Below are 24,070 nucleotides of genomic sequence, written 5' to 3'. Positions count from 1 at the left end.
TCCCCAAAGTCACAGAGCTTGTGAGTGAGAGAGCCCCAATTCAACCTCCAAAAGCCTGGCTCCAAACGGCCCCCTGACCAAGTGCAGGAGGTCAGCCACATTAAACCAAGACCATAAACTCCAACACCCACAGGAACCAAGTAGGGGGACAAGCCACGTGGGGACTATGGTGAACGGGAAAAGGGAAGCCACTACTCAGCTTTTGCCAAATGTCAACCTTTTGAAGAAAAGACAGACCTCTGGATTTTATGTGCCATCTCCTGATTTTTCAATATCAGCAACTACTTCATTTTGTCTAAAAAACTGAAGAGGTCGTCAAAATAGGGTTAAAGTTTTTAAAAGGTTAGGTGGAGTATAAAGTGATTAAATAGAGAAAAAATGGGAAAATCAAGAGAATTTCGGATAAAATGAAGAAATAAGAGCGTGTGCGAGTGGGAAGATGCCAGTAAAAGAATGCACACAAGACTTGAACAGACACCTCACAAAAGAGGCTATCGAAACGGCCAGTAAACATACAAAAGAAGCATTCACTCTCACTGACCATCAAGCAAATGCAAATTAAAACCACAACGAGATACCACCCCGTTACCAAGGGCTGGTGAGACTGTGGGGCACCTAGGACCCTTCCACACTGCTGGAGAGCACAATCTGCTACATCGGCCTTGGATATTTAACACTATCTACTAGAGCTGGGCGTGTAAATGTTCTCTCGCCCAGCAATTTCCCTCCTGGTACAGACCCAATGGAAATGCAAACACACAAAACCAGGTACCGAAAGACAGGAACAAGGACATTCGCAGGAGCACCATACTTAGCGGCCAAATTCAAGAAGTGGCCCAGATGTCCATCAACAGAAGGGGTAAATCACTTTACGCTCACACAGTAATCGAATGAGCGAACTGAAGCCACACACATAATACAGATGAATGTGATGAACAATGGCGAGAGAAGGAAACCACACACAAAAATGTACCCCTTTAGGATTCCATTTATATAAAGTTCAGAATAGACAAGACTCATCCAGAACTTTGGGAGGTTGGGACAGGGGTCACCTGCGGGGTGGGGTGGGGCAGTTAGGCAATGCCTGGGATGGGGCCCTACTGGGTACTGGTTCCAGCTCGCCATCAGAGTAGAGGTTACATGGGTGCGTTCACTTGGGGAACCTTCAAGTGATAGCCTTATGACGAGTACACTTTTCTGAAAGCATAATTCAATAAAAAAGCTCCTCAAAAGAAAAAGCATGGGCAGGAGGGGAGGGGGCTCAAACAAAACACTCCTACAGGCCGCGGATGATCTGCAACCCCTGTGTGAGCACCGCATTGGGTTTCCTTCCCCTCCAGCTTTCTGGAATGCACGGGTCAGGTGCCCCCGACGAGAACTTCCCCCACAGAGCCAGATGAGCTGTGGGCTGACCTGAGCTTCACTTGGCTTCACTTCGTGATAGCAGGGACTAAATTCTTCCTCCTCCAACGCACGAGCAAGCCTGACACTAACAACCATGCCCTCCCAACCCCTCTCCCCAAGCAACAGAACTGGGATCGCGCACATCTACTCTTTGGAAACGTCAGCTGTGACAGAGCAGAACCCTCTCTTCGTATCTCAGGCCCATTCCCGTATCTCTGGCTCTGCTAAAAGGCAGATATATCAGGAAAGTTTTGAGCTTTTGTTTGTATGGGTGCAGAATGCTTTTAAGTATTTATTCATTGCTAATTATGTGCCGGTCTTTCTCAGTCACTGGCCCATTAATCTTCCAAGTTAGGTGTGAAGCAGCTACCGCCACTCTCCCAACTCCCTGGCAAGAAGGCTGGACACCGACCCAGGAGGAAGTAACTTGTCCAAGGTCATCGCAGAACAAGTAATGCCCAAGGTCGCCAGATCTTCTGATCTCTTTTGAGAAGCAGATCTGAACTTCCATGTGAAATCTCACAATGTTTAATACTGCGGTCCTAAAAAACACCAAGAGGGCTAAGAGACCATCCTGGGACTCCTGACTTCTAGATACTGTTCTGCCGTCACTTTCTGAATGGAACTACAAAAACAGAGCTTCCTGAGAAAGGTTCGGGAAAAGACACCTATTTCAATAAAGATGACGGAAAACCTCAGGGTAGGTCCAAGATAAATCCAATCTACTCTAAAGTAACAAGGAGGGGAAAAAGCTCTGTTCTGCACTAAAAATGAATCCTTAATATTTTAACAGCGTCTGCACTCCGCCAATTTAAATTAATATTTGGTATATAATCTAATCCTGTAAAGAGTATGTCTGATTATGTCTGATTATTCAGTTAACTTACCAAAACTCCAACCTAGGGGAGGCTCAATCTTCAGAATGAAATCTCCCTAAGAGAGGGGAAGAAAGATAAATGGATGAAAACTGATGACCTCTCAACTAGTTTAATACAGTTCAGCGCTACTGTTTAATCTAGCATTTTTACACCTGCAATGAAATTCTAAGCACACCCTGTGTTCTAAGTAGCTGTGGGCTCCCTGATTGCCTTCAAGGCCACAAGCTGAATCTAGATGCCCAGAAGTCCCCATTCAACCAATCGGGAGATACCAAGTTAACACCCATGGAAAAGTTCGAAAGGCATTATATTCAGCCACTCGTGTTTTATACCCTCCTATGCCCAAGGTTGCTAGTGTCCACGTGTATCCTTAGAAACGAAAGTCATTTCTTAAAACTGGCTGTTATTCACACACCCTGGTTTCTTGAGATTGATAGGAATAGTTAAAAAACAAAACAAAACATATTTTAAGACCCACCTCTGGAAGTCAGCCCTATGTACTGTGCCTAAAGATGTAAGTTCAAGAATATTCAGTGCTGTGCTGTCAGTAAGAACTTTTTAAACTGGGAAATGCCTCTATGCCTACCAACAGAGAAGTAGTTCCATAAATTACAGTTTTGATTTGATTCCGACGTGCTGTGCAGCCATTAAAAAGAAGGCAATAGATCCATACACGCTGACGTATCAAGATGCTATCATAAGGAAAAAAATTAAATTGCAGAATAATTCCTACTGTTTAATTCCATTTGATATAAAAAACAAAATCAAAAGTATTATGCATATTGATTATTTCTGTAACATGCTACAAATCTGTTTCCAAATAAAGAATTGAAATGGGGAGAGGAAACAGGGCGGGGGGTGGGTGGTAGGAGTGGGGGGGGGAGTGCAAGTAGGGGAAGGCATGGATACACATCTTTACACACATGCATATATGTGGCCATCTTTTTAATCTTAACACAGAGAAAGCAGTCTCGGGATCCACAACAAACTTTTATCAGTGGTTATCACTACAGAGGGATGAAAAACTAGGGGGTAAAGGTTAAATTTACTTCATGAACTTCTAAGGACCTTGTTTTGTTGTTTTCCACGAAACTCATAAATTCACGTTATCACTTGTATCATTTTTTTAAACAGTATTTTAAGGTGCTTACAAACTTAACCCTATTAAATCAGGGTTGCTCAGGGCTGGCACTGCGGACATCTGGTCTGTCCTCTGCAGCATGATAGGTAGCCCAGCTTCATCTCTGGCCTCGACTCACTAGATACTGGAACACTCCCCCAACCCCAAGCAGTAGGAACAACCGAAAATGTCTCTAGACATTGCCAAATGTCCCTGGAGACACTGAGAACCTCTGTATTCAATCAAACCAGTTTATAAGCTGTCTCCCTCGAAATGTGGCCAGCATTGTCAAATTCCACTAATAATTTACAAAAGAGACCAGCTTTTGCTCATGTGGTAAATCGAGGCTGCTCGGGTTAGTACAGTCCTGTGGGCCACATTAACTCCTTCCCATCATAAACCACTACAGCAGTCTCTCTTACCTTATCATACAAGGGGATCATAAAGTAACCATTATTAGGAGCACAGTCTGTCTGGTATTTCAAAGTCCCATGCTTGGTATACAACTTTATCTAGAAAGCAAGGAAAGCAGAAAAGTCATAAGAGAATTAGCTAAGTACATTACGCAGAATGCATTCAGTCAGTATGCATTTGCTGAGGACCTACTATATGCTGCTATTAACACCATGCATTAGGGACAGAGTAAATATTCCCAAAATAATGTGATTAGAGATTTTCCTGGTTAGAAACCATCTAAACACTACCCAACAAGTCAATTTTTTCAGTTTATTTTTAGTGATTGTCTCTACGTTGTCTCTATCTATACAAAATTTTCAAATTCACTGTTAATAAGGTGCTTATTAAAATGCAATCCCCAAGCCCCACTTCTGTTTCTAAACTAGAAGGTTTGGGGTGAGGGCCAAGGACCTGCATTATTACCCCAAATGATTCCCAATACTTGGGAGTAACACTCATCTAGAAACTTTTAATTTTCTCTTTTATTTTCATTCTCAGGCAAAAACAAATCAAAAGACATTTCATATATGTCTTCTCAAGGATCTCTAAAGCTCTTGCATCCCAGGCATTTCCAAACACAATCTGTTAACCTTTTAAGATGTTCAAGCAAAGTCTGGGTCTTCCATGTACTGTGTGACCTTGGGCAAGTCATTTAACCTCCTGAGGTCCAGTTTCTAAGGGGTAAGAAAAGAGCCACTCCCCTTCCTGGTGATTATACAGATTCTATGCATATTAAGCACCTGACAGCATGACTCAAAAAAAAAAAAAAAGAGTAGTATTCTTATTATTTTACTGTATTACTGCGTTGTACTACTAACATCTCTCTGCCTTTACTTTTCTCCCAGAGCCCCTAAGAAACTACAAGTTGCAAAAAGCCTGCAAGGCACTTTCTGAAACCGCCTCTGCCCACACACTGAGAGGCAATCTAGCAGGTGACATGGGCACCCAGCAGAACCTGGGGACCTTGCCACTGCCAGCGGGTAGATTCACTAAACACCTGACTTAAGATCGAAAACAGCAGAGAAGCCACAGACAGAGGGGTCTTGAAGGTGATAATTATCTTCTTTAGGAAATACACCGAACTGGGTTCTGCTGTTTCTGTCCCAACGCCATTCCACAGGAACAAAAATTGGGATCTGGAACAAGGCCAGGTGAAAAACCTAGTGGGGTGTGGAACCAATTTTCGACCAGATTTGCTGAGAACCTCAGCAACCAGATTTGTAGAACATACTGGTTTAACCCTTCACTGCAGCTCTTCAGCTGCCAGAACTGGAGAAGCTCGAATGTACTTTCATTCAGCTTTTGGGGTCTTAGTCCCCACCCCCCAGTCCCTTCTCTTTGGCATCTCCTAGACCCTTCCTTTTTTCTCTTTCAAATCTCCTTCTCCCGCCCCATCATCAGTACCCTCCTAAACAGAGGCCAGCCCTCTGGCCCATCTATCCTGACAAGTGACCTTCCTCTTCACAAAAGCTTTCTGGGTCACAATCCCACTGGGCTGATAATTATGTAACTGCATGGGGCTTTACAACTTAATAAAAAGACTTCTGCACAAATCTCTAGTGTAATTCCAATAACTACCCAGTAAGGCAATCAGGGCAGCTGATGACTCTCCATTTACAGAGGAAAAGAGAGTCCCCAAGGGAGGAATGGGGAGATTAAAAATAGAGATTCCCAGCCCCAGAGATGCCAACAGTCATGTACTGGGTCAGGACTTCTGGGAGGAGAATCAATGCCCTTTAAAAGCATCCCTGGGGGGGTTTGAGGAGGAGTGGATTAGAACCTTTGGGGGCTCTGAGTTGTGGGACTAGGGGATAAGACTTGCAGTGTCTAGGTTCTGGAACAGGGGTTTCAGGAAATCCAAGTTTCAGGAGTTCTGAGCTTTGAGGATCTGGGGTCTGGGTCCTGCTGAGAGTGGGTTTTTAAGAGATTTGGGGCCTGGATTCTGGGGACGGTCAGAGTCCCCTATCATCTTGGATCTGCATTGTGGGTTTCTGAAGGAGTTTGAGTTCTGAAGAACCTGGGGTCCTGATTTGCGGGATCCTTCGTTTTGAGTGACTTGATAAAAGCTATGAACTACCAACATCGTCACCAAAAATGTCCCTCACACCCTCCTGCGCGCACACCTCGAGGCCCCCAACCCCACTCCGCAGCTGACCCCACGACAGGAACCTCCACCCTAGCGCGACAGGGAGGGGACGCGATGGTGGAGAGCCCGCGTTAAGCGAAGCCTTCAGGGAGGCAAGGACTCCTAGAATATGGAGCAGGTGGCAACCGCCTGGTGGATGAGGCGAGGCCACCGCAGGCCGCAGAGGTTGAGCGACTGGCCCAGGGTCACACGGTGAGCTCCGGCCCGGGCCGCGGGGTTGGGCGCTCACCTCGATGAGCGAGTAGTTGATCTCCACGTCCGACTTGACGAAGCCCCCGCAGCCCACCACGATGTCCTCGGAGCAGCGCGCCGGACCCACGCCGCTCAGCAGCAGCACCACAGCGGCGGCCACTGCCACCGGCCCCGGCGGCCCCAAATCCCCGCACGCCCGCATGGTCCGGCTTCTGCCGCCCGACCCGCCGCAGGCCTCCCGGTCCCGCCCCTTGCTCCGCGCGCGACCCGCGGCTTCCTCTTCTGCCGGCGGCTGACAGCCCAGGCCCCGCCCCCCACCGCCGCGCGTGCGCGCTCGGGCCCCAAGCCCACCGCCCCACACAAGTTAACTACGACGCATGCTCAGCAACAAAAGGAGATCATTTGTGCCCTCTGGAGGTCTGGAGGACTCCGCGCACCGTCTGGCAGGTGCAGTTGCAAGGTGCCCGAGTACAGGCGCAAACTCCAAAGTTGAATTATACTTTGGAATTCAATATCGCTGAAACTGGAAATAACTAAAGACTGTTGATCTAAGTATCGAGCAACTTTTCTGAATCTTTTTGGCTCATATATTTCACAGACGATATATAATCTCAAAAAACCCTTTAGGAACTTAAGTCGGTGCATTTTTCTGTGATAAATGATCAATGCTTTTTTAAAATCAATATATAGGTCATTTAAGGTCAGCATAATGTTAGAAAAGGGCATTTAAAACTTATTTTAATCTCATCTCTAATAACATTTGTATAGGAACAAATTTGAGGGTTTTCCTCCCCTAAGCCACAAATCAAGCAGTTAATTTACTTGGCATTGTCTGTGACCAGAAGCATGAATTGTCGGAAAATAAGTTCAAATCTCAGCATGCTGTGTTTTTTCCCAAGACTGAATGTATACTATGACGAAAACTGAATTTAACTGCAAGTCACCACATCAAAATAGACAAAAATTGCTTTTCCGACCTGATATTGGAATTCTTCTCTCTTGTACTAAAAAAGAATCAAGTGCTTTATTTTGATAGTTTTTATATTTTGTTTCTACATGACCAGATAAGAGAGAAAATTTCCCACTAGAATTTGCCATTGTGACTAAGACGTAAGCAATGTACAACTATGAATCACAGCAAGTTTAAACTATGCAATGGTCAAAACTTTCATAATGGCTACAATGAAATGATACATCACTGAGTATCTCAATCGTGAGCACATCTGATCTCAGTTTCTCACTCTGCATTCTCGAAATACAGTGGAATTCTCAACTCTTTGGTTATAAAGAGAAACTAGTTAAATTATTTTATTTATCAGGGTTATTTACTTATTTATTTTAGAGAGGGGAGGGGCAGAGGGAAAAGGAGAGGGAGACTCTCAAGCAGACTCCATGCTCAGCTAGAGCCCAATGTGGGGCTTGATCTCATGACCCTGAGATCATGACCTGAGCTGAAATCAAGAGTCAGACACTTACCCAACTGAGCCACCCAGGCACTCCTGGGGTTTGTTATTTATAAGTATAATTGGAACAAGTGCCCCTTCTTCTCCCTAGCATGAATCCCTGGCTTGTCTTGGCAAATCCCCAGGAGGTTGAAAGCCGCGAATTAGGAAATGCTGGCCTGTGGAAATTTCTTACCTTACAGAATAGGAAACAAGGAAGGGGGGAGTGTGAAGGGACTTGCCTAGGGCTCTGCACACAGCCATGTACTGTCCAGAGAATGGTAAGTAGGCTTTGGGATGCCTGAGTTCTGTTTTTGGCTCACCCAACTGATTTCCTCTATGTTCTTCCTCACTTCCTAAATGTTTGCCTAAAATTTCCACCATTCCCCTCGAATTCCTCTTCAAATATACAATAAAATAAAGCACTAGGACTGTGGCAATGCCATTTGGGGGCAGGATCCCAGAGAGAGAGGGCTCAAGCCTCCCCCTAATTTCCATCACCCTCCACCAAAATCATCTCAAATAAAGACTTAACTTATAAATGTAAACAGCGGACCTGCCACACTCAGCTTCAAAACTGAGTTTGTACTTTGTGTCCCTGCTCTTCCAGAAGACCCAGCCAGGAGGACAGCTGAAAGGCGCACTGACTTGGGCCTCAGACCAGGGTTAGGAAACCCAAAAGGGGAGCCCACACGGTGGAGGGCATGAAGGAGGACAAGGGTAAAAACCTGCAGAGAAGAGACCGGGCAGCGTGGGGAGTGCAGATGGTTTTACTGCTTTGTCCAAACTGAGTACCAGGTTTGTCTGAAAAAGCTGTCTTTTCATTTCCATTGTGAAGGGAATGCATGTTTGTGGCAGAAAGAAGGAAAACACACTTTGCTTTAGGACCCAGGAGAGGAAGGCAAAGATTTGACTTCCTTCACTACTTTCCCCAACATAAGCGTATACTTTTTTTTTTTTGCAAAAATACCATAGCCTATTTTGTATTATAATTTCTTTTTTTCGTTTAGCATGTAGCTCCCATCTTTCCATATTATATTTCTGATATGGCACTGTGAACCCCTGCTTAGTAACCTATGCATGAAATAACAATACTAATGCTAATAATCGCTAGTTTTTATTGAACATTTACTGTGTGCTAGACACGGTGCTAAACTCTTTATTAGTGATCTGAAAATCTTCCCACCACCCTGCACACAAGTGTTGCTGGAGGGCTTTACAGGGATGTCACTGCATTTTCTGGGGCTCCAGAATCCCCTCCCCCAGTGCCCGCTCGGGCCAGCCAGAGCGCCCCCTCCAATCGCCTCTTCTCACCCCTACTCGCCCCACCTCTGCCCCGCGGCTGGACCTTGCCCTGGGTTTGGCAATCCCCGGGCTCAAATCTCAGCCGAGCATACCAGTCCCCGCCCCTTCCAGGACCCGGAGCTTGGCGGAGGAGGCTACCCAAAGACCGACGGACAGACCGCGGGGCGGACAGACGGAAGGGCAACGCGGGCGCGCCATGGCTGCGCCTGCAGAGCCCTGTGGGGGACAGGAGGTAAGTGCCCCCTCCTGCCCCACTCTTTTTCCAGGCTGGGTAGATCTCTCCGACAGCTCTCTCAGGCGGCGATACTGGGGAGGGGAGAGACCCCCAAATTCCCAGCCATAAGAACAGCATGGGAGGGCGACCCGTTTAACATATCCCGCCCCACCCCCCAGCACCGCTAATGGGGCGTCCAGACCTCCCATCTGCCGGTGGCCTTTGACCTGTATTTGCATAAAGCCTCAGGACACCCCCCCCCACCCCCCGGCCTCTCTGGCTGGCTTCCTCTTTCATCCTGGCTCTTAGCAAAGGACTCTGGGGAGTGACGTTCAGGGGGAGGGAATGAGAGTCGCCAGCCCCCAGGATTTCAGGGGCCAGATAGTTAAGGCCTTAATAATAGTTGATGTTAATTGAGGGCTTATTTTGTGCCCAACATCCTACTATGTGCTTTAGAATGCAACCCTTAGAGGTAGAATCTCTTCACACCGCCCCTCCCCTTTGCAGGGAAGGAAACTGAGGCACAGGGAAGTTGAAGTTCACAGTGTTGGCCAGTGGTGAAGTGAGGAACAGTCAAGAAAGATAATGGGCCCCTCCCTTTCCAGCTGGATGACAATCACCCAAGCTATTCACTTTCTGGTCCTCCACTTCCTTCTATGCAAAATCAGTATTGATTTTGTATTGGTAATTGCAGTGCAGTATTGATCACTGCCTCTACTTCTTGGCATTGATGTTATTAGCATTAAAGGAGTTGAGAATTTCAAGGTATTCTAAACAGTGCTTGGAGTTTTTCACATCAATGTTAGGAGTCCAAAAGTTTGGGGTGCCTGGGTGGCTCAGTTGGTTAAGCATCTGCCTTTGGCTCAAGTCATGATCCCAGAGTCCTGGGATGGAGCCCTGAGTCAGGCTCTCTGCTCAGCTCAGCAGGAAGCCTGCTTCTCCCTTTCCCACCGCCTGCTGCTCTGCCTGCTTGCGGTCTCTCTCTGTGAAATAAATAAATCAAATCTTAAAAAAAAAAAAAAAAAAAAAAAAAGGAGTCCAGTAGGTTGCCTTGCCTCCTACTCAGGTGGGTTTGGGACCCCTGCGTTGTACCATCACAAGGGGGACCCCGGTGTTCCCTCAGGTCTGGAACTGGACGGAGCCTGAGCCCACTGCTGTCCACCTCCTGAACGTGTGCTTCCTGAGAACGGCAGGGGTCTGGGTGCCCCCGATGTACCTCTGGGTCCTTGGCCCCATCTACCTCCTCTGCCTCCACCGCCATGGCCAAGGCTACCTCCGGGTGTCCCTGCTCTTCAAGGCCAAACTGGTAACTGCTGCCTCTGGGAGCTTGGAAGCAGACAGGGGGTGGGAGGTGGGGGGAGGGGAGCGGGCTGGCACCGGGCTGAAAGCCCCCAGAAGTGGACATTCCTCCTTTCAAGGAGCACGCAGTGTGGGGACAAGAAGGGAACCTGTTCGTCAAACACAGCAATACTCCTAAGGCTACGGAGGCAAATCTCTGTGGAACAAGATCTGCCCCAGACAGATTTCGTGATCATAAAATCCATGCGTCTGCAGACACACGCATCCGGACCCTCGTACGTTCCTGGCCAGTTTATGAATACCATAGCCTGGCATTGCCCCGAAGTGTGCAGTGTCTCCTCCTGGGGTCCACGAGGTGATCTGAGGATTGCGCTGGGGTGAACTTTTTCAGTTTTTTAACAGTCATGCGTTGATTTTTATGCTTCTCCACTGGGAGTTCTAAAAACCAGGTCTTAAAATTGTTATGTATTTGTCTTTGCGTGTTACAAAAACACTGGCATTCCACCTGTGAGCCTTTCTGGTCATCTGCCCCCTTCTCCAGACTTCTACAAGAATGTCCTTCAAGGTTCATTTATTCCTGTGACACCTTGTCAATTTTTGTCCTATTGCTGAACACTTGTCAAGTGGTTGCCACACTCTTCCTGAAAGGCCAGATAGTATATTTGAGGCTTTGAGGGTCTTGTGGTCTCCACCCCAACTATTCTGCAGCAGGAAAGCGGCTACAGACAACACTGAATGAGTAGACATCACTGTGTCTCAAGTCACATTTTATCGATAGTCACTGAAATTTGAATTTCATATAATTTTCACGTCATGACATAGTATACTTTTTTTTGAGTTTTATTCAATGATAGAAAAATGTCAAAACCAGGGGCACCTGGGTGGCCCAGTCGGTTAAACCTCCAACTCTTGATCGCAGCTCAGGTCTTGATCTCAGGGTCGTGAGTTCAAGCCCTGCATTGGGCTCCACGCTGAGCGTGGAGCCTACTTAAAAAAAAAAAAAAGAAACATGTCAAAACCATTCTTAGCTCACAGGTGATACCAAGACAGGCAGCTAGTCAAACTCAGCCTGCCGGTAGTAGTTTGAGCCCTGCTTTACACTAACTGAGGTGCTTGCAGTAGTTTTTTTTTTTTTTCCAAATGTTATGTTAGTCACTACACAGTACATCATTAGTTTTTGATGTCGTGTTCTGTGATTCATTGTTTCTTCAATGCGCCCAGGTCCCATCTTCTCTCTCGTCTGCGTGCACTGTGTCACATTCTCTCGTTCAAAAGAGACCACTGCATCTTAGAGAAGGGTCTAGGGGCGTACCAGTCCCAACAGAGAGTTTCTCCTTGATTTAATAGGAGGGTTCAAAAGGGACTTGAAGAGAGTGGACCTTATTCACCTGCTGAGTGAATGTCGTTTCATGCCACTTCTCTATACTTAAGGCGTCTCTCCAGTGCACTCTGGCGTACCCAAGAAACACTGGGTTGGCTCAGGCCCCTGTGGCACATTATTTATGGACACTTACAGGTCAAGATCCATCTGCAGCAGCCCTACTGCTTTTCCCGAGGCATCTCTACACCGGCACTGTTAAATTATAACACTGATACCCTAACAGGTCCCTCATCCAGAGCTGCTGTCCAGATGGGCACAGGGTCACTGTCCAGTTCGCCATCGCCTTTCTTCTTGCCCACCAGCCTGATCTAAGCCTGTTTCCCAGGTGCTCGGGCTCGCCCTCATAATCCTGTGTGCCTCCGGTGTGTCTGTGGCTCTCTGGAGAATCCAGCGGGGAATGCCCCAGGCCCCGGAATTCCTCATTCGTCCCACCGTGTGGCTCACTACGATGGTAATCATGACCCAGGCTTGTTGGGCTTGCTTCTGGCCATGGCTTTTCCCGCCCTGGTGGAGGGCGTGGGGCAGAGCGGGGCTCCTCTTCTCCCTCACCACTTTAAGGGGCCCATCCTGACTCTCCTGTCCAGACCTTCGCCATGTTCCTGATCCACATGGAGAGGAAGAAGGGCGTCCGGGCATCGGGGGTGCTGTTTGGATACTGGCTGCTCTGCTTTCCCTTGCCAGCTACCAGTGCCGCGCAGCTGGCCTTGCAAGGGGTAAGTGGAGGCCCGGGGGGACCGATATGCCAGTTTCAAGCCTTGTGTCCCGTCCTTCCTCCTCGCCTTTCCACACACGACTTATTGTCTACACAGAGACATACACCACAGTTGCTTAAACTCCAGCAATGCATCAATGCACTCCCTCACACAGGTGCACACATCCTCCCATACATTTTTCATGGACACAAATTCCCACTGCCTGACACGCGCACGTCACACACTTTACTTGCACCCCCAACACACACCTGTTTTGCCCCCCTTTGTGCATCACACAACCACAGACTAAGACCCACACACCTGCACACAGCCGTCCACACTTGCTGCCAGCCAGTGTGTCCGTGTCTTCAAACTCCCACGTGACTCAGGCATGTGTGTCCCACATTCCCACGCTGCACATCCATTCCCACATCCTCCCACATGCCCCCTCCGCCCCCCGCCCCGGGCACTGGCACACTGTTGATTCACAACCGTGGGAGTGTCCCCGTTGAAATCTGAAAGTGGCCCTGTACACAGGGCAGGGCGCTCCAGATGGTAAGGGGCAGGGTTAGTGAGCAAGAGGACTTACGAGGCTTGTCCCAGGTGCTGCAAGAGAAGTAGATCTCTGCACCTGCCTTCCAGAACCTTCGAGTATAGAGGCCTTAATGGGGTTCAGTCACATCTACGTCCAGATGGTCTCCACGACACGTTACTCTTTCAAGTGTGTGTTCTTGCAAAGGTTCCTAGTGCGGGAAGAGTGGGTGGAAGTTACGTTCCAAGGAAAGCGGACGCAGTAAGGAGCCTGGCATTGCCCCCCTCCTGTGGCCTCCTCCAAAACACACCTGCACACACTCTTTCTGTCCGTGCGTGCACATTTCCCCTCCTTCTCCCTTATCCTCACCCACACGCTCACCCGCCAGAATGTGCTCATTCTGCATCCCCGCCCACCATTCTGTTAACTGTCCTGCAAAGGCACATTTGCATGTGAAGGGACACATGGATCCTTTTATCTGCAAAGAGAAAAGTAGCCTAGGCCAGGGTTTCTCACCCTCAGGACACAGTGGGCAAGAAGAGACGGGTGGGGGGGGGAGCCCTTCTTGCACTGTGGTGTGTTGAACAGCATCCCCAGCCTCCACGCACTAGATGCCAACAGCACACCTCCCCTTCTGGTGACCCAGAGTGTCTACGGACAGAGCCAAACGTCCCCCGGTGGACAGATTTGCCCCAGTTGAAAACTGCTTGCATAGACGGCCACACAAGACATCTGCACAGGCTGTAGTTCACGATTTCTCCAGCTAAATGGTTGCTCCATCCTGCTCCTGAAAGGCAAAGCCAGAGGAACACCATTCTGTCCTCGAGGACAGATGTTTACAAAGGCATCTTTGTAACTGAGTTTGTAACTGATGGGAAAATTCCACAGGCCATCCACTGATTTGTGAAAAGCAACGCTCCCACAGTTGACGGACACAGCACCGAAATAATAATATTGCAACCACCCACACTCTGGAACCCCAACCATGAGCCAGGCCCTGCGGAAGGCTCCCATCATGGCTTCATTGGATTCTCACAAGAACGCGCTGTGGCAGATTCTAACAGTCCTGTTTTAAAGATGAGGCAATCAAAGCTAAGAATTGCTAACGGCTTCCTTAAGGTCACACAGCCCAGGAGTGCAGAGCCCAAGTCCATCTCCCCCAGATTCAGAACAAACTTCCTGATAGAAACAGTGGTAAAAATGGCAGTAGAGGGAAGGTGGGCCATAATGTAGTTGGAATATCAAATTGCCTACTCTCTGCAAAAAACAGAAACAGAAGAGTATAGAAATCCAGTGGAGGAATTGCAGTTTGAAACTTGGGCTCTTGTTTTAAGCCACAAAAACTCAACTCACACTAGCTTAAGGGAGGAAGAGTCCAAAGGAATTTATTAGCTCGTAAAGGGGGGATCTCCTGGGCTTAGCTGATGCAGGTGTCCAGATGACACCAGATCTCCATTTCACTCTGTCTCTTGGCTCTGCCTTGTTAGCTTCGCTCCCCAGTGGGGTGGCAAGAAGAGCCACTGATTGCTCCAGACCTATGTTCTGCCAATGTAGCAAACCGGATGGAAGATCTCCCAATGGTTCTAGCTCTCATGGGCCCAGTGTGGGCCCGGTGTCCATTCCTAACGCAATCACAGTAGCCAGGGGACGGGAACATACTCCTTGATGAGACCTCAGTCATCTGCCCAGCCTGGAATGGAGTCAGTGCTGCATAAACCACACACCTGAGCATGGGAAAGCAAATTAAGGTGCTCTCACCTGAGGGGCAGCGGATGCCAAAGCAGTCGTGGCATGGCGTGTCAGCAAAAGCTCGTGGTTTGGATCAGATCCTCTGCGTATCCTTGAGCAAGGTGTTGTTGCTTCTTTGAGCCTTGGTCTCCACGTGAATAAAGAGAACAAGGAAACTCCTGCTGGGGTCAGGGTGGGGAAGGACTTGGTGAGACAATGCCGATAAAGACTGCTGCACAGGGGCGCCTGGGTGGCCCAGTCAGTTGAGCATCTGACTCCTGATCGCAGCTCAGGTCTTGATTTCAGGGTCGTGGTTTAAGCCCAGCACTGGGCTCCACACTCGGTGTGGAGCCTACTTAAATAAAAAGAAAGAGTCCTGCAAAGGCACGAGGCAGAGCAAATACATGCTCAATAAAACCAGCTGCCTTCTGCTTTTTTAAAAAGATTTTTAAATTTATTGGGGGGGGCACGAGCAAGGGGAGAGGGAAAAGGGAGAGAAAGAATCTCAAGCAGACTCCCTGCTGAGCACGGAGCCCAATGCAGGGCTCGATCTCATGACCCTGAGATCTTTACCTGAGCCAAAATCAAGAGTCGGACACTCAATCGATTGAGCCACCCAGGAGCCCCAAAACCAGTTCCCTTCTCAAACCAGAAAACACCGGCCATGAGCAAGCAGAATGAGAGATGGCGGTGGGGGCTGGCGTGGAGAAAGGCATTCCTTCATGGCACAAGGAAGGAAAAGTGTCCCCCCAATGCACATTCCAGGGGCTGAGGCCAATTATCACCTGGCTAAGGAGAAACACCTGTCCACCATTTGTACAGTCAGAACGTGTGTAAGTCAGGTATTCATCCATCGGGATGCCAGGAATGCGGGTACCCTGGCTTTCAGACCCCCATGGCCCTGACTCCCCGCCTGGGCACTGCTCTTGGTCTCAGAAACCCCACTCAGCCTTGACCTTCTCTCCCCTAACAGGTATCCTGCCCAGTCTGTGCTCTTTGCTGGCGTCGGGCTCAGACTTCAGCATGCCACACTCAGGGGGCCCTCTGCTTTCTCTCCCACAGGGTTTCCAGAATGACCCCTTCTACCACCTGTCGACCTACCTGTGCTTATCGCTGGTGGCGGCCCAGTTTGTGCTGTCCTGCCTTGTCGATCACCCCCCCTTCTTCCCTGAAGACCCCCAGCAGTCTGTAAGTTGCCGTGCCTCCAGCCCGGTGCCTCCCTTGTCCCTGTTCTACTTCTGGTCTCAGTCACCCTGTGAGACAGAAGGGAGCGAAACCAAAGCACAAGCCTTTAATAATGTTTTTTTTCATTCTTTCATTTAGCAGAATGGGCGTTGTATATCTACTCTGTGTCATGGGTTGGCCAACTTTTTCTGATCAGAGCAAGATAGACAATATTTTAGGCTATGTGGGCCATATGGTTTCCATGACAGCTAGTCAACTTTGCTGTTGCGGTACAGACAGTACATTAAAGGAGCGTGGCTGTGTTCCAATAAAACTCTATTTGCAGAGACACACAGTGTGCGGGATCTGGCCTGGGGACGGCAGTCTGCCAGCCCCTGCTCTGTGCCCCAGCTAGGTGCCGAGGATCTAGGATGAACATGTAGATGGGGTCCCCGTCCCCATGCAGCTAACAGCCAAGTCAAGGGACCAGACATTAACCACATAATTCTACAAACACGTGTGAAATTATAACTGGGACAAGTGCCCTGCAGGAGAAGTTCATGGCCCCTGAGAGTTGACAACAGGTAGCCCTGAGCTAGCCTGTGAAATCAGGAAAGAATTTTCCGAGGGAGAGATTACCTCAAAAAAAAAGCTCAGCTATGTGAGTAATCAAGTGAAAAGTACGGTAGAGCTTTTCTGTTGTATGAGAATGGAAGAAAAAAATAAAAAATTGATAATGAGCCGTGATGGCAAACAGGCAGTCTTGTGCCCTGTTGGTGAAAGGTGTAGATGCATGGGAATTTTCTGGAGCAGCAGGCAAGATCTCAGGACCGATCCCTCTGCACCTTCTCGCCATATTCCCTGAGGGATATTGTCGAGAATGTTGGTGTCTGTGTCATGCATGTTCCTGCTTTGAGAACTTCTTGGTCTCAGTATTAATAATAGTTGCTTCTCTGGGAAACTGTTCTTGTGGATGCTGTCAGACTTGTGGCATAGTCCCTTTTCGCCTTGCCTGCTGGGAAGCACCAAGCCCAGTGGTGTCCGCGTCCGACAAGTAGGCAGGGCATGTCAGTGAGCCCTCTCAGTACCAAGCTCATGGTCCGTTCATCCCGTCTTCCTGACCTTGGTTCCCTTGCCTTACACCAGCCATGGAACGTGAGATCGAGTCCTCCCTCCACCCTGTCTCTTGTCTTTACAGAATCCATGTCCAGAGACTGAAGCTTCCTTCCCTTCCAGGGTCACGTTCTGGTGGGTTTCTGGGTAAGTAAAGTCAAAGGAAAGGGGGCGAGATGGTGCCCCCCGCCCCGCATCTACTGCTCTTATTCATCATCACAGCTCTCCCCCTGAGACGTTTCCTTCTAAGCCTATCCTCCCAGCCTCGTTGCTTTCTTCTTCCCAGCCACGTTGCTTCTCGGTCAGATTTCAATGTGCCCAATATCCACATCCCATTCCCATTCCCCCACTAGAGTGAGGTCTGGGTTTGAGTCCCAGCTCTTGCTCTTAGCCAGCCCATATGGCAAACATTCAGGGTCTCAGTTTGCCTCTCTGTATAAGGGGAACAACTCTACCTTCATTAAATGTAAATTGCTTAGTGCTGGTACACAGCAGGTGCTCAACAAAATCATATCAATTACTCGGCTTCATGCATTCCACCAACACCTAAGAAGCACCTACTATGTGCTAAACCCCAGGGCTGAGGAGGTAAAAGACCACATTTTTACTCCCCAGAGGCCCCCAGGCTGGTGGAGAAGACAGATGTTTCTCCAGGGCCAACGCTGAGGGTGTGCCCACCTGCTGGGTCCCCTCTTGGCAACACTGCAGTCAGATCTTGGTAGCATCTGGATTTGAATCCTAGCCCCACCACTTCCTGTCTGTGTGACCCTGGGCAAGCTACTTAACTGCTCTGTGTCTCAGTCCCTGTGCCTGTAAAATGAGGATAATAAAAGTATCTACCTTGTAGGGTTGTGAGGATCAAGTGAAGTCAGTCTTGTGAGGCACTTAGCACAGTGTCTGGCCCTTAATGAGTATTGTACAAAGTGGTTGTTAAATGCACGCGGAATAGGATGCCCTGGGGGGAGGAATGGGTGGGAGGTGTGCACAGGTTTGCTGACCAGCTCTAGAGAGGACCTAGCCCTCTGTCTCCCAAATGTGGCATTTATGGACCGTTCTTTAAGCTTTTTGCCTTATTGGGGTATTATTTTCCTCTCTTAATGTCTTTCTTCTGGAAATCAACTCACTTTTTCTACTTTCATAAACTTTTTTAAAAGGAAACTTTCTATCACTGCCAGGTTGGAAAAATCTATTAAATCACTCGCCACGTAGCTCTCCTTCCCCCAAAATTCCAGTGAAAACCAAGCCATGTTAATAACTTCTAGATCAGCACTAGATTGCCTGACTTTGCCCTGGGTTAAACAAAAAAAAGAAACTTGGAGGGGCGCCTGGATGGCCCAGTCGGTTAAGCGTCTGACTCTTGATTTTGGCCCAGGTCATAATCTCAGGGTAGTGACATCGAGCCCTGCGTTGGGCTCTGTGCTGGGCATGGAGCCTGCTTAAGATTCTCTCTCCTCCTTCTGCCCCCCCCCCCAAAAAAAAAAGGAGCTTGGAAAGTCTCAGACTGGGAACTAAGAACGAGCATCAAATAAGACCTTCTCCTTGGTATTATCAGAAAGATCACAGAGATCTGAGAAGCAAGCAACACTCCCGCTGTAGAAGTCTATAGTAATTAATTTCTTGGGTATGTGTGTTGGTTCGCAAACTAGCCGCCATACCTGGAGGGCAAGGAGAGACTGAAGAAGGAGGTAGGCGATTCCTATTGGCAGGTGGCAGCTTTAATAAGTGAGGGGACTTATGAGGCTTGTCCTGGGTGGCCACAAGACAAGTGGATCTCTGCCCCTGCCGGCCAGAATCTTAGTTTATGTGGAGGGCTCAACGGGGTTCGGTCACATCTACCGTCCAGACGGTCTCAGCAACACGTTGCGCTCTCAAGGCTGCTTCCTTGCAACGGTGTTTAGTGCAGGCAGAGTGGGCAGAACATAACCTTCCAAGCACAGGGGAGGGGTGAGGAGACTCCAATTGCCCACATCCACCTTATAGGACAACTGGAGGTCACATCTTCTCCGTGACCTCCTCCAACACTATGCCATCTACAGTCATCTCATGTGCTCGTCTTAAGTGTTGGGAAACTCTTTCATTTTCAAGTGAGAAAATGGAGGTCTACTGATAGGAAGTGACTTGCCCAAGGTCACAGAGCTGGTAAGTGGCTTCATCTGACAAATTTTTTGCCCTATGTCAGGTGGCGAGGATATAGAGAAGGAGAATAAAGGTAAATACTCTTTGTCCCCATGGAGCTTACCATCCAGTGGAGGAGAAAGACACTCAATAAATAATCAGACCAAAAAAGTAAATTAGAATTGCAGCAAGCATTATAAAGAAAACTCAGAAAAAAGTTTATAACGGGGAAAGCTGAGGGGGGAGTTCAGGTGTCCAACTCTGGGCTTCTGACCCCTAGGGAGGTTTATTTCCATTGCCACACAGGTCGTCCCTTGGTTAAGTCATTTAATCTCTCTGAACCTCTCTTTGTTTTCCTCACCTGTAAAATGGGTCAATAGTTATTGCATGAGATTTAATGAGATGGTCTTTGTAAACTGAGAAGTGCCCCACAAATGTTAGGTGTGGTTAGGTTAATTGCTTTCATTTTCCTGAGGGGCCAGCAGAGGTGCAGAGAGGTAAAGTGACTTACTCAGGGTCACACAGCTACCAGGTCAGGACCCTGCAGGGGGAATGGCAGCGGGACCTTGCCTTGGTGACCTTCTTTTACAGGCTGGTCTGGAGGGGCTACAGAAGGCCACTGGGGCCAGAAGACCTCTGGTCACTTAGCCGAGAAAACTCCTCAGAAGAACTTGTTTCCCAGCTCGAAAGGGAGTGGACAAGGCACCGCAATGCGGCCCAGCGGTGAGTGTGTGAAAGATGAGAGCGTGGCCCCATGCCTGGTCGGCAAAGTTCATCATCTGGCCCCAAATACAACCCCAGACACTACTCTGGGCTTCACTGCCATAGTCCTGCCAGCAGATCCCACTAAGCATTAACTGACCAGGGTCAAGGGACGTTTCCTCCCAGAGTGCTTTGCAGGCTCCCAAAGGACACAGTGGGTGCTCCTCAGGACCCCCAGAAGGAAGCTTGAATGGGGGGGATGTCAGGCAGGAAACAGGCGGGTGCGGGGAGTGGGGGAGTGGAGGGTTGGGTGGTGGTTTATAACATGCACGCAGTTACTTACTATTTAACCTGAAGTACTGGTTTCCTGGTCCTCAGTTTTCTTATCTGTCCAATGGGCATGCCATCAGGCCCTGGCTCATAGCTCATGGGGGAGGGAAAAAAAGGATTTTGGAAAAGAATTTAGTAAATACCTCAAAAATGGTAAAAGCTCAAACAGTATCCGTTATCCAGAGGATTTCAAGCTCGTTCTAGTCCTGTCCACTCTGCCTCACTCCTGCCCTCTGTGGCATCTCTGGAAACTTCTGTCGTCCCCTCTGACGCTGAGGTACCCAGTGTGGGAACCTCTGACCTACAGAAAAGAGCAGTCAACATAGGATTCGTTAAACGTGAGTTAAATGCAGTCTTGCCATTGAGTAGCTGATGACCTTGGACAAATCCCATGACCTTGGTGTTTCAGGGGACAGACAAAAGTGACTTAGCTCTGTGGGAAGAGTTACAGGGTTCCCCGGTATACGCTAGGATTTCTGGTGGTTGGTGTAGATAGCTGAATCCTCCAAATTAGAAAAAGGGAGAGAGAACCTGTCTATTGGCTCACTAGTGGAGAAGGTAGTCTAGCCTCAGGTGTGGCTGGATCCAAGGACTTGCATAATATGTCCAACTTCTTTCTATCTCTCAGCTTAGCTGATGTCTGTTGCGTCAACCTGTGTCATATCCCGCCAGTGTGGCAACTCCCACAAAATGAGTGTCTCTCCTAGCATCCATATAGAAAATGCTAAGGACGACCTCTGATTGGCTGGCTCGAGTCGTGTGCCAATCAGGGACCAATCCCATGGCCCGGGGGCAAGACACGCCCCCCCCTTGGCGGTCCCTTCAGAGCCACCGTAGGGTGTGATTCCACAAAAGCGGTAAATGATAGGAGCAAATCAAAACAGCAACTCACTCTCCAGGCGTCCAGGCATATCTTGTTGTCCTCCCCTCCACTCATGCAAGATTGTTAAGTGGCAGAATTCTTTCAAAAGGGCCCTCGAGGTCCTGCCCGCTCTCTCCCAGCTGTGACCTCCCCTAGGGGCATGAGAACTTGGGATAGCAACATTCTTCACAACAGTTTAAGAATCCGTAGCAATTGACAGAAAGAAAGGAGGAAAGCATGGCCAGACGGAGATCCAGCTCAGTTATTTTCAGAGCTGACTGATTACCCACAGAGAGAACTTTGGCTTTCTTTCCTAAGTATTTTGCAATTCTGGGGGGAAGGGAGAGGGTGTCATCCTGAGAGGTCAGGAACCAGCCAACTGCCGACCAGATGAGGTTCGTAAGGGTATGTTTGTTCCACTTGGTGTTTACTGTTGTTGTTATTTGGGACTTTTTTTTTTTTTAAGTTGCCAACATTTAAAACATTAGAGACTTCATGTAAAAATCTGGAATTCTGGTCTCTTTTAAAGTAGACTGGCAGGGGACACCTGAGTAGCTCAGTCGGTTAAGCGTACGACTCTTGATTTTGGCTCAGGTCATGATCTCAGGGTCGTGAGATCAAGCCCCGCATTGGGCTCTGTGCTCAGTGGGGAGTCTGGTTGAGATTCCCTCTCTCCTCTCCCTCTGCCCTTCCCCTGCTTGTGCTCGCTCTCCAAAATAAATAAATAAATCTTTTAAAAAAATGAAAAAATAAAGGAGGCTGGCAGTGCCAGGTCACATCCCTAAATGGCAACAAGGGAGTGGATCTGGGTAGCAGCTGCCCCAGTGGACAGGGCACATGCTCTTTGACTTGCCACAGTCTGCACCCCTCCCTTTTGTTGGACCTGGCCACTCGCCCACACCCCCTGCCTCTTCCTGTGGTCATTTGCTAGTCCTGCCATTCTAGAGACCTCTCATGATGGTACGTGAGACCCGCTGGGAAGGAAGAAGCTGGCTACTAAGCCTGCAGGTTGAACACAGCGATTCAGAATTCTGGGGCAGGCAGCCAGAGCAGAACAGAGCAAGACATCCAGCTGGAAAGAGGCCTTCACAGTCACCTCCTGGCCCATCCCATTTAACAGATGGAAATACTGAGGCTCAGAGGGGAGGGGTCCGAGCAGGCATTTGAATCTCAGGCTCCTGGCTCCCAGGCAGTTTCTGTCCACCAGACCAGGTTGCCTTCCTCCCTTCCACACATCATTATAACTTTATGCACCAGGCACGCCCTTGGCACATGTCACACATCTGTTTTTTCCCATTCATTTGGCAAGTATTTATTGAGTGCCTACTGCGTTCAGGAGCTGAATGTGGGGAAAATACGAGCAAAGTCCACCCACCTGGCGTTCTAACAAGATGCATAAAGGTGAGGGCTGCAGAGGGTGAGCACAGCTTTGAAGGGAATGAACAAAACGATGGGCTGATGGGGAGGGGTGGCCAGGTGACAAGAAGGTGACATCTTTTTGGCATTCAAGACCCAGACACCAATATGTTTCTGAGCAGCAGGCCATGCCCTGCTCAGCAACAGACCCTCCAGAGACGCCAAACCAAACAAGAAGCTGGGCCATGGTCAAGGGGCAAGGCCTTGGCTTAGTGAAGTTCTGGCCCCCAGTGCTCACCAAGATCAGGGTTTTTTTTTTCCCTTCTTTCTAAAAATGTTTGTGAGTGGGGTTCACAAAGAGGTGCTATATGCACCATGAATTGAGATCTGGGCTCAAATCCCTGCTCGGTCCTCACTGTGTGACCTCAAGCAGCTGCCACCAGCTCTCAGAGCCTCTGCGTCCTCCTAGGTACAACGGGGAGCCCACGACAGCCACCAGGCAGGGAGTCAAGAAAAATCGATAACGGGGACAGGCAAAGGGCTGATCCCAGGGCCTGGCCCCAGGTCCCAGCTCTGTAAACAGGCACTGAAATTACTGCTAACCCCAGAGGTTGTCAGAACGGGAAGGAGCGCAGAGAGTGGGACCAGCCCCGTCCTTTCAAGCACGAGGACACAGAGGCCCAAAGAGGGCAGTCGTCTGCCCGAAGCCACACAGCCCCTGGGCTATCAGCAGCTGAGGACCTGCCCAGCTGGCTCCCCCCACCCCCAGCTTCCACCTGTAGTTTCATCCAGACCGAGAGGGCCAGGGCCACAGACGTCAGCTGTAATTTTAAACTGGTTCTAGACCAGCTCTAAACCACCTCCGGGCTAGCCCCTTGTGGGAGGGAAGAGGGGGAGCTGCATCAGCGACTCACAAAGTGCCTGGGCTCTGAAGGCACAGAGTTGGGATCAAATCCCAGTGCTTCAACTTCCCCGCCACGGGCCCTTGGACAAGTTCCTTCTAAACCTTCATCTCCTCATCTGTGAAATGGGCATCACACCTGCCTGCCAGCTTCCTCGGAGGACCAAGGCATGCCTGGCACACAGGAGGTGCTCAATGCGTGTGCATTCCCATCACCAGCCCGAACGCCTTAGGGCTGCCCTCCTGCCCGGCCCCTCCCCCACCCAGTTGTCTCATAAAGGGGTCCTCGGGGGACAGAGAAGAACAGGTGAGGGAGCACAGCTGGATCCACACCCACTCGTCCCCCTTGCCAGGAAAACGGCCCTGTGATTCCTGGTCTTGCTGGACGCTCAGCAACCACCTCTGACAATATTTAAAAGGACCGTCTTAGTCCATTCACGCGGCTCTAACAAAGTACCATAGACTGAGCGTCCGATCGACAACGGAAACTGATTTCTCGCAGTTCTGGAGGCTGGGCAGTCCAAGATCAAACCACCACCATGCGGTGTCTGGTGGGGCCTGCTTCCTGCTTCCTAGACGGCTGTGTCCATGCTCTGTCCTCACTTGGCGGGAGGAGGAAGGCGCTGCCTGAGGCCTGTTTTATCAGGGCACTAATCCCATTCATGAGGGCTCCATCCTTGTGACCTCATCACCTCCCCAAAGCCCCGCCTCCAAATACCAGAACACGGGGGGGGGGGG

At 49.2% G+C, this 24,070-nt stretch overlaps 2 protein-coding genes and 1 long non-coding RNA gene across 4 annotated transcripts in view; 1 reads left to right on the top strand and 2 right to left on the bottom strand.

Moving 5' to 3' along the window:
• The window catches only part of LOC113270754 (BOS complex subunit NOMO1), a 53,733-nt gene extending 47,240 nt beyond the window's left edge, over nt 1–6,493 (bottom strand). The window contains exons 1-3 of the mRNA XM_026520249.4: nt 6,234–6,493; nt 3,825–3,914; nt 2,292–2,337 (exon numbers count right to left, since the gene is read on the bottom strand). Of these exons, the coding sequence (XP_026376034.1) occupies nt 2,292–2,337; nt 3,825–3,914; nt 6,234–6,398 (301 nt within the window). The 5' untranslated portion in view covers nt 6,399–6,493. The remainder of the gene's footprint in view (nt 1–2,291; nt 2,338–3,824; nt 3,915–6,233) is intronic.
• Nucleotides 6,494–9,037: 2,544 nt separating this feature from the next.
• ABCC6 (ATP binding cassette subfamily C member 6) overlaps nt 9,038–24,070 on the top strand; it is a 47,976-nt gene continuing 32,943 nt past the window's right edge. For both annotated transcript variants that reach the window (XM_026520257.4, XM_057315453.1), the window contains exons 1-7: nt 9,038–9,175; nt 10,281–10,463; nt 12,163–12,288; nt 12,422–12,550; nt 15,852–15,977; nt 17,152–17,213; nt 19,773–19,904. In XM_026520257.4, coding sequence (XP_026376042.2) covers nt 9,140–9,175; nt 10,281–10,463; nt 12,163–12,288; nt 12,422–12,550; nt 15,852–15,977; nt 17,152–17,213; nt 19,773–19,904 — 794 coding nt within the window. In that variant the 5' untranslated portion in view covers nt 9,038–9,139. The remainder of the gene's footprint in view (nt 9,176–10,280; nt 10,464–12,162; nt 12,289–12,421; nt 12,551–15,851; nt 15,978–17,151; nt 17,214–19,772; nt 19,905–24,070) is intronic.
• LOC113270757 (uncharacterized) lies at nt 11,276–24,054 on the bottom strand. The gene is made up of 6 exons (XR_008960483.1): nt 21,106–24,054; nt 20,357–20,514; nt 14,820–14,968; nt 13,578–13,848; nt 13,119–13,272; nt 11,276–11,440 (listed from the first exon to the last, which is right to left on the bottom strand). It is a non-coding gene; the product is annotated as an uncharacterized LOC113270757 (long non-coding RNA).

This window comes from Ursus arctos, unplaced genomic scaffold (assembly GCF_023065955.2).
Source record: "Ursus arctos isolate Adak ecotype North America unplaced genomic scaffold, UrsArc2.0 scaffold_2, whole genome shotgun sequence".
Classification (NCBI taxonomy): Eukaryota; Metazoa; Chordata; class Mammalia; order Carnivora; family Ursidae; genus Ursus; species Ursus arctos.
This window is presented reverse-complemented; position numbering and strand designations above follow the sequence as displayed.